Genomic DNA, 23,519 nt, shown 5'->3' with positions numbered 1-23,519 from the left:
ACATAATGTTAGATTGCTTATTAAATGAGCTAACAGAATTTGTAATTTTAAAGTTCAAGTGTTATAGGAGAACTCCCTTTTGATTTCAGTCCTGCTGCAAAGCATATGAGTATATGGGATACATAATGGAGAAGGAACAAGCATACAAGGATGCAGCTGCAAATTATGAGATGGCCTGGAAGTATGGAAACCAAACAAATCCAACAATAGGTAGGTTCCTGCTTAGCTATTTATGCCATTTTGTTCCCTATCGTGTTCCAGATGGAGAAGAATGTTTGCCAAATGTACATACATCTGTAGTAATGGGAAATAAGTTCTTAGAGTGCACCTGACAAAGAGGTCAACAAAAATTTCATATTTAGTTTAGTTTTTCAAATTCTTGTTTTATCCCTATGGGGGACACTTGCATTCAGCTGGATATTTTAAACTGAAAATGTCCCAATTAAGAAAATAGAATTTCATTTATTTGAAGATTCTTGTCTAAAGTAGCCGGTCTGATGTATGCTTTCAAAGAAATCTTCCATCAGTCCGTTAAATCTGCATAAACTTGTATAGGTGTAAAAACAAATAGAACAACAAATATTTATATACCACTTTTCAATAAAAGTTCCCAAAGTGGTTTACATAGATAAAATTAAATAAGTAAAAATGGCTCCCTGTCCCAAAGGCTCACAATCTAAAAAAAGAAACATAAGATAGACCCTAGCAACAGCCACTGGAGGGATGCTGTGCTAGGGATGGATCAGGCCAGATGCTCTCGCCCTGCTAAATAACTTCACTTTTAAAAGTTGCCTCTTTGCTCGGTTATTAAAAACAATAATTCTGGAGCAAAAAAACATACTTTCTCTGCAGTTGCCTCCGAGGATATCTCAGTGGGTTATCTTCTCCACATGGCTCAAGGCAGCACTATGCAAATTAAACAAGAGCTTTAAGAGCCTGGGGAGGATGAATCCACCCAGTTCTTTCAGTCCTGCACTGGCTCATGGCAGAACAATTTTCTCTTCATCCTTTTATCTTTCTCCATTTCGTACTTATCTTTACTGTTGGATGGTACCACGAATCCAGTCTATCCCAATCTCTTATTCTCCTTTTTTCCTCCTGTATATATAATATAATATTTAAACAAATTATTTATCGTTCCCTTTTTCCTTCATTTATTTATTTTTCATATTTTTAAACTGCCTGATATGTACATCTCTAGGCAGTGTACAAAACCTTTCCAGTCCTTCCTCCGCTTTTTGTTACCTGCTTTCTCTCCAGTTCTCCATGGAGCAGAGCAAGCATTTGAGGCATATTTTAGTGCCTAAAGAGAAAAATCAGGCTGGTTTTCCAAAGCAGCTAAGGGCTGCTAACTCCATCTGCACAGAACAGGGAAACGCTGCACTGTGTCTCCTGCCTGCTGGCCACAAGACTCTGAGTAAGACAGCGCCTGGAGGAGTCAGGGGCAGTCTGGGCTAAGCCTTACCTTCGCTCCCAGCCGCCCAGAATGACCCGTGCCGGATGGATCTGCGTCCCGACTCCGAGGAGGAAAGCTCGGCTTCGGAGGCACCGCCTGCCATCCCCAGCACTAGCAAGAGGCTTCTGCAGTGAAGGGGAACTCGCGCTGCTTCCTCTGAGGGAGATCCAAGCCTAATTTTGGTGAGGAACGAGGGAGCAGAGGCCCGGTGACTGACTACCTCATCGGCCCTTCAGGGGACAGTGTGCAGAGTGGCAACTATTGAAATGGGAGCACCATGCCAATTGGTGAGTTCAAACCATTACAGGGGGTCATCAGGCACCCAAATTCATCAGTCCGACCCCATGAGGCTGTGTAAGGAGTCCTTCCCCAAAGCAATGCCTTCAGCTTGGCAAGCCTGGTTTCTGAATACTCTGGCCTCGTCCTTTGAAAAACTGGACAAAACTAGATCTAAAAAGGACAGAAGAAGCTAGATCTAAAAAGGACAGGAGAGAATATTCTTCTTCTGACTCATCTACGTCTCAGTCTAAGAGCCCTACCGTGAAAAAAGCAAAAAGAAAGTCAAAGCATGAGGAAAAGGATAAATCTAAAGGGACATTGGGGGAAATCAGAGGCCTCCACAGTGTCCACTCTTCTGAACTTTCAGGCCCTGGTTCTCCTGACCCACAGCATCCTGCCCCTGTGAACCCTACTCCTGTGAATCCTATTGCACCTCCAAAAATCCAGGGCCTATTATCCTGGTTGACACGGACGGTGAGATTGTCCCTAATAATAATACACCAGCTGTCATAGGAACATAGGAAGCTGCCATACTGAGTCAGACCATAGGTCTATCTAGCTCAGTATTGTCTTCACAGACTGGCAGCGGCTTCTCCAAGGTTGCAGGCAGGAATCTCTCTCAGCTCTATCTTGGAGATGCTGCCAGAGAGGGAACTTGGAACCTAGATGCTCTTCCCAGAGCAGCTCCATCCCCTAAGGGGAATTATCTTACAGTGCTCACACTTCTAGTCTCCCATTCATATGCAACCAGGGTGAACCCTGCTTAGCTAAGGGGACAAGTCATGCTTGCTACCCCAAGATCAGCTCTCTTCTCCAATCCTCTCTCCTCTTCTCTGGAGAGGTTCCAGATTTAGAGGAGGAGTGGTCTGGGGCTGAAGAGCCAGACAATCTGGAAGCACCCCTGAAGCTTTTTGAGCAGGTTGACTGTGGCCCCCTCATGAGCATGGTTATCTCTACTCTGCGACTCCAGTTGGCACCCCCCTCAGATCCGACCACACCAATCACCAAAAGTGCATTCATTTTTCCTAACGCAAGGTCTGACCACTTGGCACTGCCTTTGCCAGAACCCTTTGTTGACACCATAAAGGAAGAATGGCAGTTTCCAGCTTCCAACAGAATGTCTTTAGCCTTTGTGAATAAATATTACTCTTTTCAGCAGGAGGCATCTGACATGTTTAAAACTCCTCCCACTGATGCGCCTGTGGTTGCTCTACTGTCAGGGACGGTGCTGCCCCATGATGGAGAATCTGCATTAAAAGATACAACAGATAAGTGCTTCTGCAGCATCAACACTAATATCTAGAGCCTCCCTAATTTGGCTGGATGATCTCACCCAAGACCCACCGACTGACCCAGCAAAGTTACATCGGCAACTGGTTAAGATTCAGAAAACACAGGCGTTTATATCTGATGCCACACTAGACTCTGTGTATTTTGCTTCCCACGCTACTGTGTCTTCTGTAGTAGATCGCAGAAATTTCTGGCTAAAATATTGGCAGGTGGATCCTTCATCCAAGACCAACCTTACATCAGTGCCATTTGATGACAGTAAGCTTTTCAGCGAGAAGGCTTTTAAGGACATTCTGGTTGAGTCAAAAGACAAGAGGAAGATTATACCATCCATTTCTCATAAGCAAGAGCACCCTCCACCAAGGAAGTGTTTTCACCCGTTTCAGTCCTTTCGTTCTTTCAGGCCTGCATTCCAAGGGCATGAACGTGACTTCAGATCTCCACACCAACAGTGAAACTGAACAAAGCCAAACCACCAATTCAGCAGCGGCAGAACCACACCCAATGCCCAGCACAGAACAGCAGTCATGACTAGTCTCACACGGCACTAGGCAGTCACCTCTCATCATTTCTGCTTGCATGGGAACTCTCTCAACAGCAGATGGCTGGGTGCTGGGCTCCGTGGCTACCGGATACAGAACAGAATTGGATGCCAACCCTCCAAACAGGTTTCTTCCCACACCAACTTCACGCTCACCTACTAAACACGTGGCCCTTCTGGAAGCAATCAGGTACCTGCTGGACACTGGGACTGTAGAGTTGGTCCCACAAGAACAACAGGGCAGTAGTATCTATTCTGTTCTGTTTACAGTGCCCAAGAAGGATGGCTCCCTTCAGGCAGCCCTGGATCTAAAATATATGAATCATTGGGTAAAAAAGTGGAGATTCAGAATGGAGTCCCTGAGATCAATTGCAGAGGCCCTTCAGCACCTAGACCTTTTGGTTTCAATCAACCTCAAGGAGGCCTACCTCCATATTCCAATTCATCCCCTCAGTCGTCGTCTGCTTTGTTTCCTGTATGCGGGAGTCCACTGTCAGTACTGGGCTCTTTGCTTTGGCCTCTCATCAACTCTACACATATTTACAAAGATCCTGGTGCCAATAACAACTCACCTGCTCCTTCCAGGAGTTCGAGTATTCGTGTACTCGGACATCAAATCGCCGTTGCTGTATACCACTCAACAAGATAGCTGTGCATCTCTCCAGGCACTGGAAAACCACAGCTTCCTGATAAACTGTGAAGAGTTACTTAAACCCTTCACATCAACTTATGCACCTGGGCATTCTAATAGACACACAGAAGGACAGACTGTTTTTACCACCAGAGCGACTCCAGACCCTACAGCTGCCTATTTCACAAGTCCTCACCCACTGGCCATTCCAACTCTGTTATGAGTATAATGTCTTCTAAGACAGTGTCTGTCATTAAACTTGCACATACTCATATGAAAACAGAGAACAGAGCATTGGTCACATACCATGAAGTGACCGATTACCCCTGGCATTACCTCTGTGTGACAGAGAAGAGGAATGGCATTTATAATAATAATAATGATAATAAATTCCCAATTAATGGGGGCCACATGTTTAATTGATCGAAAGATTTTAATAGCTTCACCGGACAAATTGACTAAACTTTGCTGCAACCCTAGAAAATAACCTGCTGAAAATAAATATTAGGCTCCGGAGCTTGAAAGCAAGGTGTCAATAGGGAGATCATTTGGCTCAGACTGCCTTTAGCATCATTTCCCTATTAATAGAATGTTCAAGGAAAACATCCTTTCAGTTTTAAGAATGCAGGTCAGGATAAGGAATTAGGCCTTAGGTCCATCTTCCAAATCCAATTCTGCTTCTTCCTACCCTTTCCCTTCCTGCAGCTTAGCATAAGCCTCTGCAGTAGCCTTGAGGGCCAAGTGGGAGAGGGAGCAAGCTCCCTCCTTCTGCCCCGATGGCATCACTAGGGCCTGAGCTTGAGGTGAATGTAGCTTCCTGCATCTACTTCCTGCACCCCAAACTCTTCCCCTTAATGGCTTCTGAGCCAAAGAGAGGGGGGAGCAAGCTTATGTACATATGACATATATCACCCCTCAAGCCATCGTGGGTGCTGCATAGCTGCTATAAGTGCCACTCTGCTCAAGCCTGGAAGCACCCATCTTGAGGAAATGGGTTGTGGTAGGATTATCTGAGTCCCATAAGCGAGCTCTGGTTACAGCTGGTACTATTGCAGCTTCACCTGGGAAGAATCCCGCTCAAACGGGCTGCAATAAAGCCAGCTATACCCAGAGCCAAGCCCACCTTAGCCTTCGTGTTTTAGTTGGGCACTTCCTAGCTTGAGCAACAGGAATACCTAAGGGCAGAGGCGTATCTAGGGAAAATAGCGCCTAGGGCAAGCACTGAAATTGCGCCCCCTGTCCAGACATCTGACACCCATCTTTCAGATAACTTTACCATAATATCAGCTGAAAAATACAAGTCAAGCTCGTTAATCTTTTAAAAACTATTTAGCAGTGGACATAGCCAGACCAAAAAATGCTGGAAAACTACAAATTTCACTATGCTGGGGCTCATGAAATACCCAAATACTATGTGGAGTTGTTCTTGGAAAACTAAACAGAAGTGCCTGTCTAATTCTCTACTATGCATTGTAGCATCACTATTACATAAGTTTTAAAAATAAATGGAGAATTTTTCTTTTCCCAGATACTCTGAAAATAATTAAAGGATATGCAGAGTAAACTGTGTCACTGCTTGGAATATATTCTAGTATTTCAGAAAGACAGTTAAAATGAGAGAAAGAGAGCAAGGAACTCCCAGTGGGCCTTAATACTAAGGATTTCACACAGATTCAAAGACAAACTCTCCATTAAACAGCCATATTATTGAGGCATCACATTTAACTCACTTATCACAAGAAGCAATGTAAGAGCAAATGAATACAATCCTAGCTCATAAGCTTCAGCTCAGTATTCACAAGCCCTGATTCTCTGTACATAGTTCCAAACTAAATATGTGTACAGTTACTAATATTATTTTTATTTATTTTTATTTTTTTACTTGTAGCCCCTTTGGGGGGCTTCCTAAAGGCTGTGGGGGGGTCTGCAAAGGTTCCCCCTCTCCTCGCTGGCCTCTAGGGCCTCACAGAGACCATTTGAGCATGTGTCCTGGCCATTTTTAAATTTTATTTTTTTTAAAGGCCGCTAAAAACAAAATGGTTGCCGCGCATGCTCAGATGGCCTCTGCGAGGCCTGGCCTGGCCTAGGGCCTCACAGAGGCCATTTGAGCATGTGCAGTGGCCATTTTGTTTTCGGTGGCCATTTAAATTTTTTTTTTAATTTTAGAAAATGGCGCCCCCCCTCAAGTGGCGCCTGGGGCATGTGCCCTGACTGCCCCACCCTAGATACGCCCCTGCCTAAGGGTCAGCGAGAGGATAACAGAAAGATCTGCTACAGACCCTCTGTTTGACTAGACTTGAATTCAAATTGGGGAGCTATAGTGAATATCCCCAAAGCTGGCTCCACAAAGCCATTGGTGTGGGTGAAAAGGGAAGGTAAAAGGAAGATAGATTTAGTTCTCTGGAACCTGCCCCCTCCTGTTCCTGATCCATGAAATGTTTTTGCAACTTCCTACTTGTTTTCTCTAATTTTGGGGTTATGCAAGCATCCTTGTTCTCATTTAAAAAAAACAAATACAGGGAAGGACTCCTGTGCAGGAAAGCTTTTGCTTCGGTGCTATCCCTGCGGTTTGTCTTCCCCTCACAGCAAACCAAAACAATACTTCATCTCCTTTGTGTAGAGATGGAGGTGTTGTACCATGAAGCAGAGCATATGTTGGTTTTGAGGTAGAGTGTAGTGACCAGGCTTCCCTCCCACTAAAGAGTTAACCAGAAATTAACCCTATCTTGACTGACAGGCTGGTGAACTCCAAGACTCAGCCAATCAGCACACCAGGTGGGTGGGACCTAGAGAGCTGTTGCCGGGAAGAAGGGAGTCTTTTGTTAGAATAAACTAGGCTGGAGGTGCTGAGAAGGACATATGGCCATGGAGGTTGTCTGCAAGATAATAATTCTGCATATCTTTGAAAGATAGGTCAGGGAGCTTGACTTCTCATCAGGTGTTTGGTGAATTCAAGGCAAGGAGCCAGGGCTCTGGCTTCAAGAAAATTGATTTAGGGAAACCTTGCATTAGAAGTTATATTTTGCGTTAGAAGTTATATTTCTTTGGTGTGTGTGCTTTTGCATATTCCTGATACTGTTCTATTATTACTTATCTGTAACATAATTAAAATAAGAAACACTAGCCTACGTCCACCCTACCTAGGGCATTGCAATATAGTCTATAAACATTTAAGCGTGCATTAAGACAACCTATTTTTGTAATCCTACTAAGTATTCTCAACTGTATTTAAAGCTGAGAAAGCCTCGGACCGAAGCAGTCTGTAGTAATTGAATAAAACTAGGTTTTTTCCTGTTATTTTCTTTTTACAAGCCTCTCCGAGTTGGTTTTTAACTCAGGAAAAGGGAGGGCCGAAGGGGGATTCCTCTGGTGCAAACATGTTCTCAAACGGTCAGAAGCTATCAGTTTTCAGGCTTGCACGTGGAAGATTTTTGTACTTGCCCAAGAGCAAAATAGTTTTCCCTGGGATTCCATCCCAAGTCCAGGGAGGTTCAAGCTCTGTCGATAAAGAGGGGTGGTGATGGCAGCATTTTGAACCTACTGATAATACAGAATAGTTTTAGGAGAAGTCTAGGCAGGCAGCTCAGCAGGGATACTTCGGCATTTCTTTCCCTCACATGAGCTTGCTTTGAGACAAAGGCTTTAAGCTGCTACATAGAGTCATCCTAGAAAAATGTCAACAACAAGCCATTGGATCCTCTCATTTTAGCTTTTTCTGTATACTGTGTTTAAAAACAAACAAAAAAGCACTTGTGTGCATATATCTCAGCTTCCCTTGTAAAATCCTAAACTGATATGAAAACTCAAAGCTACTTCTGTATAAAGCTTAAAACGTAGGATCCTTTCTCCTGTGCAAAAAAAAATTTAACATTTTGTTTTTACAGGTTTCAAGCTGGCATTTAATTACCTGAAAGCAAAGAGATACATTGATGCAATTACTGTTTGTCATAAGGTAAACTATATTGCATATAAAATGATTCACTAATGATTTGTTTTGGAATGGTATTTAAGAATAAAAATAGTCACAAGCTGCTAGTCTTAAATTTAAACACTATATTGCTTGACATATTTGGGAGCTATTGTTTGAATCAACAAATTTTTTCGTGATGGCACCAAACATTAGACATATCGCCATTCTGTATATTGATGTTATGGTGGCATATTCATTTATGTGTGTGGTTGTCTCAGAGCTTTAGACATATATACAGTAAATAGAATCATCCAATAACTACCAGTTGTTCTATGCAATCTTATATATGTTTGGAGTTTTTTTTAGAATTAAGGCCACCGAGAAGCATCCAATGTAGTGCATGTGTATTGAGAGCTAGTACAAGCCCTTTTCTCCACCCTTTCTTCACGACAGAAGCTCCTTGATTCCCTGCCCCCCACCAAAATGCCATTGCTGAGAGAACTGTTGGCAGGGATGTGGGATGCAGTGCAAGTGACTGCAAAGGGTTGGCAGAGGAAATCACAAAGGGTTGGCAGAGGAAATCACTTGGAAATCACTAGTGGAGGCCCTGCTTTGCTCCTTGCTTCCAGGGATTCCCTCCTCCACGCCACATCCTATGGTTGAAGGCCCCTTGACTTAAGAATGGCTTTTTAGGGGACTTAGGGAGCTGCAACAAGGGGCAGGGGGTGACAAAAATGGCTTGTGTGCTAGTAGAATAGCATGAGCACTACACTGGATGCTACTCACTTGTGTTCAATGGGGCTTGCTCCCTATTTTGTTAGGATTGCAGTCTTGGTTTGCAATAAGACGTGATTTTACTGCTGTCTTTCTTACTATAAATATTGTTTCTTTCCACAGGTTCTAGAAGCACATCCAAATTATCCCAAAATCAGAAAAGAAATACTTGATAAGGCCCGCACATCTTTAAGAACTTGACCAGTGTTATAAGTAGTATTTAATTACGGAGAAAAAAACACTACAGTACAGAAAAAAGGGGTCATAGAAACATCTGTGTGGTTATGGATCTTATTTATTTTCCAGTGGGGGGGGGGAAGCATAGAGAGACTACTTTTAAATTTATCTCTCTTCTAGAAGAGGATGCTGTAGTACTTAGGGTTCAGTAAACACAAAAGATAATGGGTGTCTGTTACTGTCCACCTGTAGGTATTGGCTGCAATCCAAATAAATCACTTCCAAGCAGTCGGAACGTTCTTTGAAGATTTATCTGAGGCAGAGAAATCTTCAGAGAATGTTTCCAGCTGTGGCCATGCTTCCTTCCCCTTTGTATAGGTGATTTATTGGAATGTGCCCATTGTTTTAAAACTGTGTATAATCAGAATCCTCAAAAGCAGCAAAAAAGGAGAGGGGGGGGAAGCACCCTCCTAGAATGCTTTATCTGTTTCACTGAGTTTTATCTAGCTATGTTATTTGTATAAAATGTATTTTTCTTTGCTGGAAAGCTAGTCTAAGCAAATTAATAAATTCTTCTTTTTTTCTAGTGGTTTACTTTACTGATGGCTAAAATTTCGTTTCTGTTTTCTATAAGAGCCATTAGATGTCAATGCTCCATTGATTTTTCGACAGCCGTTTCGTGCTCTTTCTCTGAAGGGTGCATTTTAGCCTCACAACCATTCTGCAAGGTGGGTTATACTGAGAGAGAGTAGCTTTCCCAAGTCTACTCACTAAGATTCTTAGCTTAGTGAGAGGGATTTGAACTTTTCCCCCACATCCGCCCAGCATTTGAGTCACTTTGATAATCAAGTATCATAGATGAAATTGTTATCCACACTGGCAATTTTTATACCTTTTTATGGGAACTTCTAACAGTAGTAATAATAATACAGTAATATAAAAGGCTATCTTATTGATTCAGTTTCTATACTACCCTTCCAAAAACGGCTCAGGGTGGTTTACACAGACAAATAATAAATTAATAAAATAATAAAATAAATAAAATCTTGTATAATTGTAGCTCATTTGTATTATTTATTCTTAGGATGACTGTATCAAAGAACTCTCTCTACCAACCAATTGTCTGTGTAGTCCTAAAGGAATTGCCACACATGCCTTTTCCTAAGAGGCTTCAATTGTAGTGATCTGTAGAATGTTTGAAATATTACCAGTAGAGACCAGGGTCCAAAAAACACACACACACCTTGCCATTTTTTGCAGTTTCCCTTTTAAAGGCTGCCCCCACAGCTGTTCCACCCCCACAGTGTTCTTTAAACTCAGTTGAGTTCAAAGCCCTGTGGAGATTTGGTCTGAGAGCAGTTTAAAGGCAGTACACACATGGTGCTTTCCCCAGAGTCCCCCTTCAAGCTGCTTTTGTGGAGTGTCTGTGGGGATAGCTTCTAAAAAGGAAACAGCAAAAACATGCACCTCATTAGATCACAGCCATGTTCTTAAACAATGAAACATATATGAAAAATCTTTTCACAGCTCTCCTCACTTAGAGCAGAATCTTGTGAGGAGTCCCATTATAACAATGGTGCCAAGAACTTGCTTGTGTATGTTCACTTCACCCTGCAGCAAGTGCAAGGAAACCCTTGACCATGTTCTAGCTGTGCCTGCACACAGTTGACATAGCTAAACGTGCAGTATTTCAAGTTTAGTTTAGTATATTTATATAGTAGACAACTTTTCGACAGAAAGTTCACATAGCAGTTTACACAGCAGAGAAAGGCGGGGGGGGGGTCTCTATCCCAAAAGAGCTCACAATCTTAAAATAAAAGGTGGTGGCCGGTGAAGATACTAGCAACAGTTACTGGAAAAGGTGCTGGATATAAGAAAGCCACCACTGGGAAAGCCACCATTGCCTCTTTGTCCAGTTAGTTTGGCTAGAGCAGCTGAAATTCAGAATGGTCTTGCAATTGTCACCCTGCCATGCCCTTCTCTCTGCTGTACTGGAAGGCAAATACAGAAAGATCCCAATGGCAGAAAGGCTTTGCCCCTGTGGCACTGGGGAGGTAGAAAACACAGAACATGTACTTCTCCTCTGCCCCTCTTACAGAGATGCTCGGGCTAAGCTTATTTCTCCGCTGCTTCGCCAGTACCCTGGCTGCCCAAAACATATCTATTCCCTGTTGCTGCTTTCAGATGAAGTCCCAGCCTTCACATTTAATACCACCACGTTCTGCGTGGTCTTTCCCTCCTATCGGCTCTGCATAGATTTGAACTACAATCTATGCTACTATTCTCTAGCACTCCTATCCTAGATACTTTGTTCTAGTCACCGCTTTTTCATTATATACACTAGAATTGTAATAATCTCATAGCTCCCTGCAAGGGTAGCAGTTTTTAAGTTTTATTTATTTATTTATTTATTTATTTATTTAATACAATACATTTCTATACCGCCCAAAATGCAAGTTCTCTGGGCGGTTTACAAAACACTAAAAACAGCCAATAAAAGATTAAAACATTTCAACAATTAAAATTAAAATGTTAAAACTATTAAAACACAATTAAAACATCTAATGAAAAGCCTGGGTGAACAAATGCATCTTGACTGCCCTTTTAAAAAGTTGTAAGAGATGGGGAGGCTCTTATTTCAGCAGGAGGTGTGTTCCAAAGCCTCGGGGCAAAGTGTTATATAAAATAATAGCTTTTTATATTAGAGTAATAGTTTTAAAGTAACATAGTTTTATGATTCCATATGTAGTGACTTATACTGATTTTATAATATTGTATCGGAGTTTTAGTAGTAGTTTTATAGTCTTATTTACAACTTTAGAGTAGCATTTTAAAATTAAGTTTCTAGTAATTTTATAGAATATCTATAGTATTTAGCTTACAGCAATTATAGTTAATAGTAATTTTAATGTAACATGACTTCATAATTTTTCTTACGACCATACCGCTTCATATTTGCTTTTAATCACGCTCTTATGCTGGTCTTGGACCGTAATAAAGATGATTGATTGACAAGCTCAATTTCCTTAACTGCTTACAGTGTACCATCAATAGTCCTTAACCTGCACCCTTGAAAGCAGAAAATAACATATGCATACATGATTGTGTCCATCCAACAAAGAGAAATGTTACTGCTATTATTCTCTTGATGTGGTGTTCATTAGGTTTCTGTTCCTATCAAGAACTCTGGCAATTCTGAGGAATTTCTAAGGGGGTAGCAATAATGGCCTCCTCCTTCCTATAAATTTCAACCTACTGACACAAACTCAGTTACTCCCTCTTAGACACTGAGGGAGTTTGGAGGAAGCAGTTACACTGCTCTCTAAGATCCATGCTAGCTGTAAACAGGGGCAAGAGATAGCCATGTGGCAGAGGGTCTCTTATACCTGCCTACCCTTTCCCCCATAGAACCTTAATACTTTCCCACTGCCAACTTAGGACAGTGGCTTCCTCCCATTCTGTTACATCTCTTTTAAATCTGTGTAGTCCCGGTGCCAGGTTCAAGACACAACTATGTATCACCCCCATCTATCTTCACATAGGAACACAGGAAGCTGCCATATACTGAGTCAGACCATTGGACCATCTAGCTCAGTATTGTCTATGCAAACTGGCAGCAGCTTCTCCAATGTTGCAGGCAGGGGTCTCTCTCAGCTCTATCTGGAGATGCCAGAGAGGGAACTTGGAACCTTCTGCATGCAGGTGCTCTTCCCAGAGCGGCCCCATCCCCTAAGGAAAATACCTTACAGTGCTCACGCATGTAATCTCCCATTCATATGCAACCAGGGCAGACCCTGCTTAGCAAAGGGGACAAGTCATGCTTGCTACTGCAAGACCAGTTCTCCTCCTTCATAATTATGCCAAATGAATAACAGAACTAAACCAATATACATCATAAGTAAAAAGCTATGCCTAGTGCAAGGGTTCTCAAACCTTTTGATACTAAGACCCCCTAAAATAATATATAAAGCTAAATGATCCCCCTCCCAAGGTTTAAAGCTACTGGTTGACATTCTGATTCATGATGTGTAGACCAGAAACATGTTCCGAGGGTCATGTTTCCAGTCTAGCAGAGCGCTCCTGGAATACAGGCAGGCTCTGAAAAGTATTTGTGCTCTTGCACAAGTGTGGAAGAGTGCCCACACTTTGGAAGCACAGCAGACCAGCACAGGGGCTAGTGCTTCATTGATATTAGGAGCACACACACTCTGTTAGTCAGGATGTCAGCCATTGTTTGGATTAGACAGAGATAAATAAAGCATATTTACCTTCTAAATGAGGATAAGCTTGCTTGCAACTACTTATTCTTTTCAAACCTGGGTTTTATGTTTGAGATTGCCAATCTAATTTCAGGCTCCAAGTTAATTTCAGTAGGTATTTGCTTGTTAGCAGCAACTATAGCAAGTGTCTCCCAAAAGGGAACTCTCTCCTGGCCCATCAGCCAAAAAAATGCCACAGCTGTGCCTGTCCTTGGCTTTGTGAGTGGCAGAGGAACCAAGTAGTTGTGAGCTTCTGTCTCCATCTGCCTCCCTTTGTCCCTGTCTCCACACCGTGGACATGTTGGGTAAGTCATCCTAAAAGCTCCCCCCTGAGTTGTTGGGAGTGGGCCCTCTTTTGTTTGGGCAACACACACATACACACACCCATTTTAAAATCCCTGGTGTTCCCTTTCAGGCATCAGGCAAACATGTTTATTCCCAGGTTTGCTGCTGGTTTTAATGCTTTTAAAAATTATTTTACTGCTGTTGGTCTTATTGGGCTGGTTCTTACAATAATTTCACTGCCAGGAAGAAGTGAAATGTCCTTCTTCCCGGCAGTGGGAAGTTGGGAGGAATCATGTGGATGCATGTGCACTCCAGTGGCAAATATCATGAGACACAGGGAAAATGGCACTGATGTTGGGAAGAACTCGCACCAGCCAGAGCTCCACCACCCCATATCAAATCCCAGATTACCAGTGTCAGGAGGAGCTTGAGCTGACATCAGCAACATTGTGCACAATGCCTTCTCCTAACTTTTCGGTGGCAAAATGATCATGAGAACCAGCCCACTGTTATGATGATTTTGAGTAGTTTATGGTTGTATGGATTTTTATATTTTTAATGCGAGCTGACATTTTCACTGTTGTAGTTCTTGAGGCTCAGTGTAAGTTCTTTCTTTCTTTCTTTTGTTTTTACTCACATCCTCTTTAACAGATACTGTAAAGTAAAGTCACAACTACATATGAGCTTTCTAGTTCTCCTGGCTGTCACGGATTTCCACTATTTTATGGGAGCTGAACTTAGAAATAGCTTTTTAAATTGCATACATCATTTAGAGTTATCTGTATTTTTTTTAGAAAATTATCTTTGGATCTGTATAAAGCTCATTCCTCAACTAGTGGATCTCTTAGTCTATAACATACTCTCCTATTAGAAAGGTCCCAGAGCCATCACAGGAACCATACATATTCTGATCTACAAATGTTCATGTTATGTGTTACTGGGTTTGTTTGTGTATGTTTAAAATGATTCATCCAGTCGCCAATTTGCTGTCGTCATTCCTCTTGCTCTCTAGCATATGGTAGCAAAAAAATGGCCAGTTCTGTGTGACATGTCTGATTCTACATAATACTTTTGTGTTCATTGTGACTTGGTTTAGTTTGTCTTCAATGCAACTTTTCTAATGAGAAAAAATGGAAGCAGGTGATAAGATGAGAATTTGGACTTTATATAGTATGGCTTCAAGCTGCCACTTAAATAGTTATTCAGATATCCCTGGTTTGTTTGGCCTTGTTACAGGCTCTCTTTTTAGTACTACAGCTAATTCTCCAAAGTGCTAGGAAAGGGTTAAGGCTGATTTCCAGTTTTAAAAAGCCAATTTCTTTCTTACAAGGAGTGGTATTCCAGACCGCCCAGTCTGGCTGCTGTGACTGCTGCCACCACTCCTTGAAACCTCAGCACTCCGTCACGTGGTGGTGCAGTTCCAAAACTGACCTGGTCTCCCCGGATGCACAGAGATCATTTGTGTGACCTCTGCGCATCAACAAGCATGTGGATAAAGGTGATCTGGTTGACATAGTATGCTTGGACTTCCAAAAAGCTTTTGACAAGGTTCCCCACCAAAGACTTTTGAATAAACATAGTAGTCATGAGATAAGGGGACAAGTTCAGGTGTGGATTGGTAACTGGTTGACGGACAGGAAACAGAGGATAGGTATACAGGTGAAACTCGGAAAATTAGAATATCGTGCAAAAGTCCATTAATTTCAGTAATGCAAATTAAAAGGTGAAACTGATATATGAGACAGACGCATTACATGCAAAGCGAGATAAGTCAAGCCTTAATTTGTTATAATTGTGATGATCGTGGCGTATAGCTCATGAAAACCCCAAATCCACAATCCCAGAAAATTAGAATATTACATGGAACCAAGAAGACAAGGATTGTAGAACAGAACAATATTGGACCTCTGAAAAGTATACAGTGTACTGTGCTTGATTGGCCAGCAAACTCGCCTGACCTGACCCCATAGAGAATCTATGGGGCATTGCCAAGAGAAGGATGAGAGACATGAGACCAAACAATGCAGAAGAGCTGAAGGCCGCTAATGAAGCATCCTGGTCTTCCATAACACCTCATCAGTGCCACAGGCTGATAGCATCCATGCCACGCCGCATTGAGGCAGTAATTGCTGCAAAAGGGGCCCAAACCAAGTACTGAATACATATGCATGCTTATACTTTTCAGAGGTCCGATATTGTTCTATTCTACAATCCTTGTCTTCTTGGTTCCATGTAATATTCTAATTTTCTGGGATTGTGGATTTGGGGTTTTCATGAGCTGTACGCCATGATCATCACAATTATAACAAATTAAGGCTTGACTTATCTCGCTTTGCATGTAATGCGTCTGTCTCATATCAGTTTCACCTTTTAATTTGCATTGCTGAAATTAATGGACTTTTGCACGATATTCTAATTTTCCGAGTTTCACCTGTAAATGGAGAGTTTTCACAATGAAGTGGGATCCCCCAAGGATCTGTACTGTGGGAACAGTACTCTTTTACTTGTTTATGAATGAAGTGGACAAATTTGCAGATGACACTAGTGAAATCCAAAATCGATTGTGAGGAGCTCGAGTCTCCAAATCAGGTGAGAGAGCAACAAAATGGCAAATGCGGTTCAATGTAAGCAAGTTTAAAGTGATGCATATTGGGGCAAAACCCCACAACTTTACATATACATTGATGGGATCTGAGCTGTCAGTGACTGACCAGGAGAGATCTTGGGCTTGTGGCGGACAGCTCATTGAAAGTGTTGACTCAGTGCACAACAGTTGTGAAAAGGGCAAATTCCATACTAGGGAACTTTAGGAAGGAGATTGAAAATAAAAATGTTAATATTGTAATGTCCTTGTTTCAAATATATGGTGTGACCACATCTAGACTACGACATTGTAGAACTGGAAAAGCTGCAGAAGGCAACCAAGATGATCAGACATGTATAAAATTATGCATGGAGTAGAGAGAATGGACAGAGAGAATTTTTTCTCCCTCTCTCACAACACTAGAACCAGGGACCATCCCATGAAACTGAAGGTCAGGAAATGTAGGATCATCAAAAGGAAGCACTTTTTCACACAGTGCATAATTAACTTATGGAATTCTCTGCCTCCAAGATGTGATGACAGCCACCAGCCTGGATGGCTTTAGGAAGGAGTTAGATAAATTTATGGAAGACAGGTCTATCGATGGCTACTAGTATGAGGGCTATAGGTCATCTCCAGCCTAAGAGGCAAGATGCCTCAAAATACCAGTTGTAGGGGAGCAACAGCAGGAGAGAGGACATGCCCTCAGCTCTTGCCTGTGGGCTTCCCAGAGATAACTGGTGAGCCACTGTGTGTAACAGTGACACTGGACTCTATAGGCCTTGGGCCTGATCCAGCTGGGCTGTTCTTAATGTTCTTAGAACTATTCAGAAGAATACCTCACTTCATGTGATTGACCTGTGCTTGGTAAAGACAGGTCAATCCCTTTCTTTGGATTGCTGGTTTACACAAAATGTTGTTTTCAATACGTTATCATCTCCCAAAGAGTTTAATATACTTTTTCTCTCCTCACCCCAACCACCCTTTTGCTGTTTGAGTTTATATAAACTGTTTTAAGATTTTTTTTTGTCATCCTTAAATCAGGATGAAACAGAAACTCACTCTTTCCAGAGTGACCCTATTCTTTCTCACACTTGGGGGAAGACTATTTCTTTGAGCTTTTAACAATATTTTTAGCAGCATTTTATAACCTAAACCTTCTTTCTAATATATGGTCTGAATTGAAAGGACTCCAGAGAGAGAGGTCAGTTCAGTTACATTAATGAAAAAGGAGTCCAGTGTTCAGTATGGTGTTGCCTAGCAACTCACCTTCCACTCTGCTGTTGAAGGAGGAGGCCGGGGGAGTGAGTCTGCATTTTCTATTGCCTTGTTCAGTCACACTGGAAATGTTAGCATCCTATGGCAATAGCAACATGAAATAGTGATGCTTCTCTCTTGCCCTTTGTAACATGTAGTATGCCTGAAATAATTTTTTGAAATGCATACATTGGCTTACTATTTCTTCAGGGACCAGATTCACAGATAAATTAATTATACATCAGTTATCCAAACTGCAAGAAGAACCAAAGTCACAGTTGCTCATTCTATAGTTTTAAATCTTTTTTTTAAAGTCTCCCATTAGTAGGTAACTGAAAAATAGATACAACTCCTAAAACGCTGTGTGTAGCCTTTCAAAAAGAAACCCAATCAGGGTGTGCAGCAGTTAATCAAGAACTACAAAGATATTGGATAGTAGCTACCTCTAACAGAAAATTGTCATTACAAAGATTTGGAATGCAATTCAGCTCCATTAAATCAATGAGAGTTTTGCCACTAATTTCAGTGGGAGATGGGTAGCATTAAAAGTCATGCAGCACAGCTCATATTTTTGCACAAGACAGACTTGATGGAGTTCTGGGATGTAATCTCAGGAAACATGACTGAAATGACCAGAAAGAACTTGCTATATGTAGAACAAATACAATCCGAAGGGTGTCCCTTATTCAGCAAGTCATCCCTTATTCAGTTTAGAATGATGGGAATGTGGGGGAGATGGGGACATTTAGATAATGGTTTAATATTAGCACACACCCCCCATCTAAGTATCTCTAGAATATTAATAAAATTAACTAACAATCTTATTAATATTCTAGAGATTGATTTCAGTTGGTGTGAGGAAGAAGGATGTTGGTTTAAAATTTCATGAGTTGTGTGACTGGAGCCCACTAGAGGGAAAACAGGACATGGTTTTGAGCAGAAAACCAGCAAGCAAGGAAAGCATTAAGCAAACTGCCCCCTTCCCAAATGAGCTTTTTCTGGAGGGAAAAACAAAGAGCACCACTGGGGTTTGGTTACATGTATTTGGCCCTCAGACTCTGGATGTGTTACTGACAGACATGACATGCTTGCCCTTACACTTCAAACATATAGCCAATTTAGGACTCGGGCTTTTTGAGCAGTCTACTCTGAAGTAGACAGACCTCATACACAGGAACAAGTCCCTTTCTTAAGAAATGTAACTGCAGTTTAGATTGTAGAATTCTTGGGGTTCACAAATTGTGCATAAAAATTCAAAGTCTGATTTCTTATCTCTTCAAGTAAATATCCTACTGATCAGGAAGCACTGTTTCTTGATCCAAGTTCAAAAATGTATTTCAGATACATTAAATACATCTAATGGGCAGCAGTTAATCAGTGCCAAGGAAACTCTCATCCTGTACTTAAAAGTATATGCTACATAATTTTTTTCAGTGCTTACATTTTCAATAAATTTGATGTGTTTAAGCAAGATCAGAGCTGAAGACCACCTTTAGAGTTTTGCTCCAATTCAGCTTAGGCTAGTCACAGACTAAGTCCCTTTAAAAGCAATGGGCCTCATTTGTTGATTTCAATAGGACTCTGTTATGACTAATCTTATGTGAGTGAGGGCCTGTAAAAATGGAAGACGAGGAACAGAAGTACAGGGAACTGTGTTTGAAACTGTCAGCTCTGGATTGGCAAGGAGGGTACACAATGCAGAAAGATGTGCACAAATGAGGAAAAACATAATCTGCAACAACTCTTGCAAATTAAAAATCCGCAATAAGAGAAACTAAGATGGAATGTAAAAGGCAATGTATGAATATAAAAGTCGTAATTGCTAAAGCCATCAAAAACAGGAAGCAAGGCTGTTTGCTTACTGAGACAGATGGGAGCTGTTCATTTCAAATATGTAAAAGGTACATGCTTGAGCAGGTACATTGCAAAGAAACCAAACACGTATATACAACTTTGCAATAGGATCCACTTTGGATCAAATTGATCAAAACAAATCATATCATGCTGTTGCACGAGCCAGAGACTAAACTGCCTAGTGAGGGTATTCATAATTTTCCCTGCAAGGTCAACAATCCTATCCCATTGTAACCCTTCTGTCAAGGTATCTCAGAACATCTCTTCCCATGTCTTATGTTGTGAGAGGAGCAGAATAGAACAGCAGAGCCAAAATATTTTTGTTGCATTTGCCCTCTGCATGTAAGACCCACTCAGAGAGGGCCCTCACTGTAATATGTCAGAACTGTGCTTTACACAGGCTGGACAAAGGTGTGTTTTAGGAGCAATGTACAATCTCCCTAATATGGCCAACAGCATCTCTACAAAGGTGAGAGCCTGTCCCAACAGCCATGAAAAACAACTTAATCATTTAAAATCCACTTCATTCTCCTAGCACATTCTTTATGTTTGATAGGAAAAGACTGAGAATACTGGCTAATAAGATGCATGGTGTTCCAGTGACAGAGCAATCCTTGGCAAGGCTGCTGTGGACTCCTAAGGCTACCCCAACACTGCTGAGAACAAGCAACTGTGTAAGCAATGCTACCACCATGGTTTCCAGTGCCCCAAATGGGAATCCCTGCAATAGGCTGCTTGTGCAACTGCTTGTTCTCAACAGCGTTAGGGCTGCCTTACGGGTCTGCAGAAGCTCTGGTGAGGATTGCACCATTGCCAGAACACTGCACATCATTTCAGCTATGACTTTTAAATACTGATTTATCTCTTGTGAACCTTTCTTGTAGCATCCAGTCAACAAATATTTTAAGGTTTTTCTTTTTTTACCTTTTTAAATGTACTTCAAAAATGAGAAGTGTCATGTATACAACAACACCCCTGAGGGGGAGAAGGGTGCCAGCTGGGAATGTATGCCTTAATGTGAGCCCTTTGGGGACAGGGAGCCATCTTATTTGTTTGTTATTTCTCTTTGTAAACCGTCCTGAGCCATTTTTGGAAGGGTGGTATAGAAATTGAATTATTATTATTATTATTTTACACAGTCAGACAGGTGTTATTGACTGGTTTGTTTTATCCAGACATTGAGTCCTTCCCAAGGACCTGGGATGGCTGCATTTTATTGTCAATGTTGTTGCTGTTGTTATAGGTATCATTGCAGAATATAGGCTGTTCCCAGTAAAGCTGCTTTTTGTAATTGGCTGATGGTGATTTCTGTGGCCCCTATGGTGTTGAGGTGTTCTTCAAGGTCTTTTGGAACTGCACCCAGGGCGCCAATTACCACTGGGATTATTTTGGTCTTTTTCTGCCATAGCCTTTCAATTTCAATCTGTAGATCTTTGTATCTGGTGATTTTTTCTATTTCTTTTTCTTCTATTCTGCTATCCCCTGGTATTGCTATGTCGATTATTTTGACTTGTTTTTCTTTCTTCTCAACTATTATCATCATCATCATCATCATCATCATCCAAGCAGGCCTATCACCCACAAAGTGAATGCCTCTGGTTCTGGGCTAAGCCAGGCCAAGGATTGTCTAGACAGATAAATAAGAAAATGGATTCTTTTCTCCCCTAATATCTCTTTTATCACAAGGACACACAAAAAAGTAACAACAAAACATTGACCAAAAGCACACACTTACATAGAGGTACTCCGTTCCAAAGACCGTAGCAAGTACGAAAACCTCTCTCTCCTAAAGTACAGGAACAGCTTGCACAAAAATAACCTTCCAAGATAGAATCCCTCTGACAATCACTCCAGTTCCTTCTCCTTTGTCTTGAGAGCACTGTTCAGGCCTCTGATAAGCTGTTTCATGAGCACTTTCCCCCCTCCCAATTCAAAACAAGCATTGTCATGCTCCAAGCTCAGCCTTGCTTTGACTGGGAGGAGAGAGGCCAAGGCTCAAGAGCTCCACAACAGCAGGTGTTTTTGGTGTTCTCAGCAAAAAAAGTCTTTCACAGCAAGAGTGCACAAAATGGTTTTTCTTGGGCTAAAATGCCTCTGCTCAGGCCCTGCTGTCAATTTAAGATCAGACCAGGGGCGCGCGTAACTACTATTAGGCAAGGGGAGGCGGCTGCCTGGGGGCCCCCACACCTCGAGGGGCCCCCCAGAGGCAAGTAACATGACTATATATTGTGAAGTGTGTGTGTGTATCAGCAAGGGGCCCATTTTAAAATTTTGTCTCTGGGCCCACTCCAGCCGTGTTGGCTCAGCCCCTGAATCAGACACCCAGCAAAGCTGAGTGCTATCCATAACAGTAGATATCACCCTATAAATGGCCTTCACAGTAACTGCTCCAGTAAGCAAAAGGGACCTCTCTCTATGTGATTCATTAGTTCTCCTGTTAGTTTCATCAGTGCAGTTTCATGTGTCAATTTCCATTAAGAATGTCTCTTTAAAATATGCAATGAACTTATTTTCTATTGCTTTGCAAGTCTTTGCAGTTACTAGACATTTCCAGTAAGAATCCTATATTTCTACATAACAGGTTTTAAAAACAAAACATTGTTTTCTTACAAAGGGACAAGTCTCCACTAACCGCCCCCCACCGCAATCAAAATGTATTTCACTACCGAAATAGTATTGAGTAATACTGTTACCGAATACCTTACCAAAGTACAATATTTATTTCAAAGCAAAATAAAAGGTGCCCATTTATCATCTTGACAAAACTGATACTGTACTTCTTTTATCTGATGCACTTGCTCTGCCAAAATGTCAGTTTTGGCAATATAAGAAGTCCCTTGTAAAATTTCTTGTGTAGCCCAATGCATAGTTAAGAGTAATATGCTGTCATTGAGGACAGAAAATCCTTACATTAACTTGGCTTCTGGAAATCTGTCTTCTATAATCTGATATTATTGAGCTTTTTTGTCATTAATATGCTTTCTATGCAGAACTGCCCATTGCAACATTAACTACCCCTTGCAAGCTTTGTGCTGCTTTCCTCCCTAACCACTATGAATAAGGGGACACGAGATATTCATTTTAGTCCAGATTTACTAAATTTTACCTGGTTCAGTCTAAACTGGGGAAGTAGTACGTGTTCTTAGCAACCTCGTATTCAAGGTAACTGGACGCAGACCAGAAGCATGAGTCTATTTTATTATGTTTTGGCCCCCTCTCCAAGCAAAAAGCCGGTTTATCTGCCTTGCATAGCTTCGTCGCAGATGGTTCCCCGTGTCTTTGCCCTGTTGGAAGCGAACAGAAAAAGGATGGCGCGCGTCTCAGCAGCCTGTGGGATAATTTCGATGTTCAGCTCCCTTCCATCTTCAAGTGGAGCGATGGGACTCCGTCAGGATTATTGCGCACATAAAAAAGGACGAAAACGAGTGGTTAGCCCGTTGCATGTTTTCCTAGGAGTAAGGCATAGCCACCGCAGTGAGATTGTGTCAACATGCCTAAAGTGCGGTTGGGGTGCAGTAAGGCCCCTCGGCCTCGAAAATAACTGGAGAGCAAGAGAGGCGTGAACAGAACAAGGCCTTCCAAGCGTGCGCCTCCTGGGCGCGCAGAGGCGGGAACAGCGACGAGGCCCGCAAAGAACAGAGCCCAGAGCGCGGCGGGGTGGGGGGGAGGCACAAGGGGATGGCGCGCGCGTTCTGCAGCTCCCCTGGGCACGCGGACTGCTGCCTTCCGTTAGAGGAGCGGAAGGAGAGCGCTGCGTCTACCTGAGCGCCCAGGTGAGCCCCGGAGCTGAGCAGGCGCAGTGGCGTCCTTGCTTGGAGCTCACCTGGGCGCTGCCAGCGGCTGGGACCAGCCAATCGCAGCCAGCTCGGCGGTGACAACGGAGCTGTGTGCCCTTGGCTGCCCGCGAAGACGGGGGAAAGGGAGGGGTGATCGCGTGCGCTCTCTCCCGCTCCCTCCCGCCCGCTGCTGCCGCCGCAGTTGCTCGGAGTGGGGCTGCCCTGTCTCGCTCTCTCCCCGGCCGTTTCCTGTTGGCACAGGTGAGGAGGAGTGCTCGTTCTTCTGCGTGGGTCAGTGGGGTGGAGGAGGGCTCCCCCTTCCTCCCGAGGGTCGTTTCTACCCCGCTGTGCTGCTGCGGAGCTTTTTCCAAGGGGGCTGTCTCTGACTAGCCGACAGCTCGCTCGCTCTTCCCGCCTTGTCCTGAGGGAATGGGGACCTGGCTTCG

At 42.5% G+C, this 23,519-nt stretch overlaps 2 protein-coding genes and 1 long non-coding RNA gene across 7 annotated transcripts in view; 2 read left to right on the top strand and 1 right to left on the bottom strand.

The window, feature by feature from the left end:
- TTC21B (tetratricopeptide repeat domain 21B) overlaps nt 1–9,657 on the top strand; it is an 81,156-nt gene extending 71,499 nt beyond the window's left edge. For all 4 annotated transcript variants that reach the window (XM_053264332.1, XM_053264324.1, XM_053264346.1 and 1 more), the window contains 3 exons: nt 90–210; nt 8,082–8,149; nt 9,005–9,657. In XM_053264332.1, coding sequence (XP_053120307.1) covers nt 90–210; nt 8,082–8,149; nt 9,005–9,082 — 267 coding nt within the window. In that variant the 3' untranslated portion in view covers nt 9,083–9,657. The remainder of the gene's footprint in view (nt 1–89; nt 211–8,081; nt 8,150–9,004) is intronic.
- On the bottom strand, nt 190–23,454 carry LOC128331006 (uncharacterized). The gene is made up of 3 exons (XR_008310269.1): nt 21,033–23,454; nt 17,456–17,606; nt 190–1,098 (listed from the first exon to the last, which is right to left on the bottom strand). It is a non-coding gene; the product is annotated as an uncharacterized LOC128331006 (long non-coding RNA).
- The window catches only part of GALNT3 (polypeptide N-acetylgalactosaminyltransferase 3), a 31,500-nt gene continuing 30,750 nt past the window's right edge, over nt 22,770–23,519 (top strand). The window contains exon 1 of one of the 2 annotated variants that reach the window (XR_008310268.1): nt 22,770–23,334. The gene's annotated coding sequence lies outside the window, so the exon portion shown is untranslated. The remainder of the gene's footprint in view (nt 23,335–23,519) is intronic. The other variant, XM_053264356.1, reaches the window with a different exon arrangement.

The sequence above is a fragment of the Hemicordylus capensis genome, chromosome 1, assembly GCF_027244095.1.
Source record: "Hemicordylus capensis ecotype Gifberg chromosome 1, rHemCap1.1.pri, whole genome shotgun sequence".
NCBI lineage: Eukaryota > Metazoa > Chordata > Lepidosauria > Squamata > Cordylidae > Hemicordylus > Hemicordylus capensis.
This window is presented reverse-complemented; position numbering and strand designations above follow the sequence as displayed.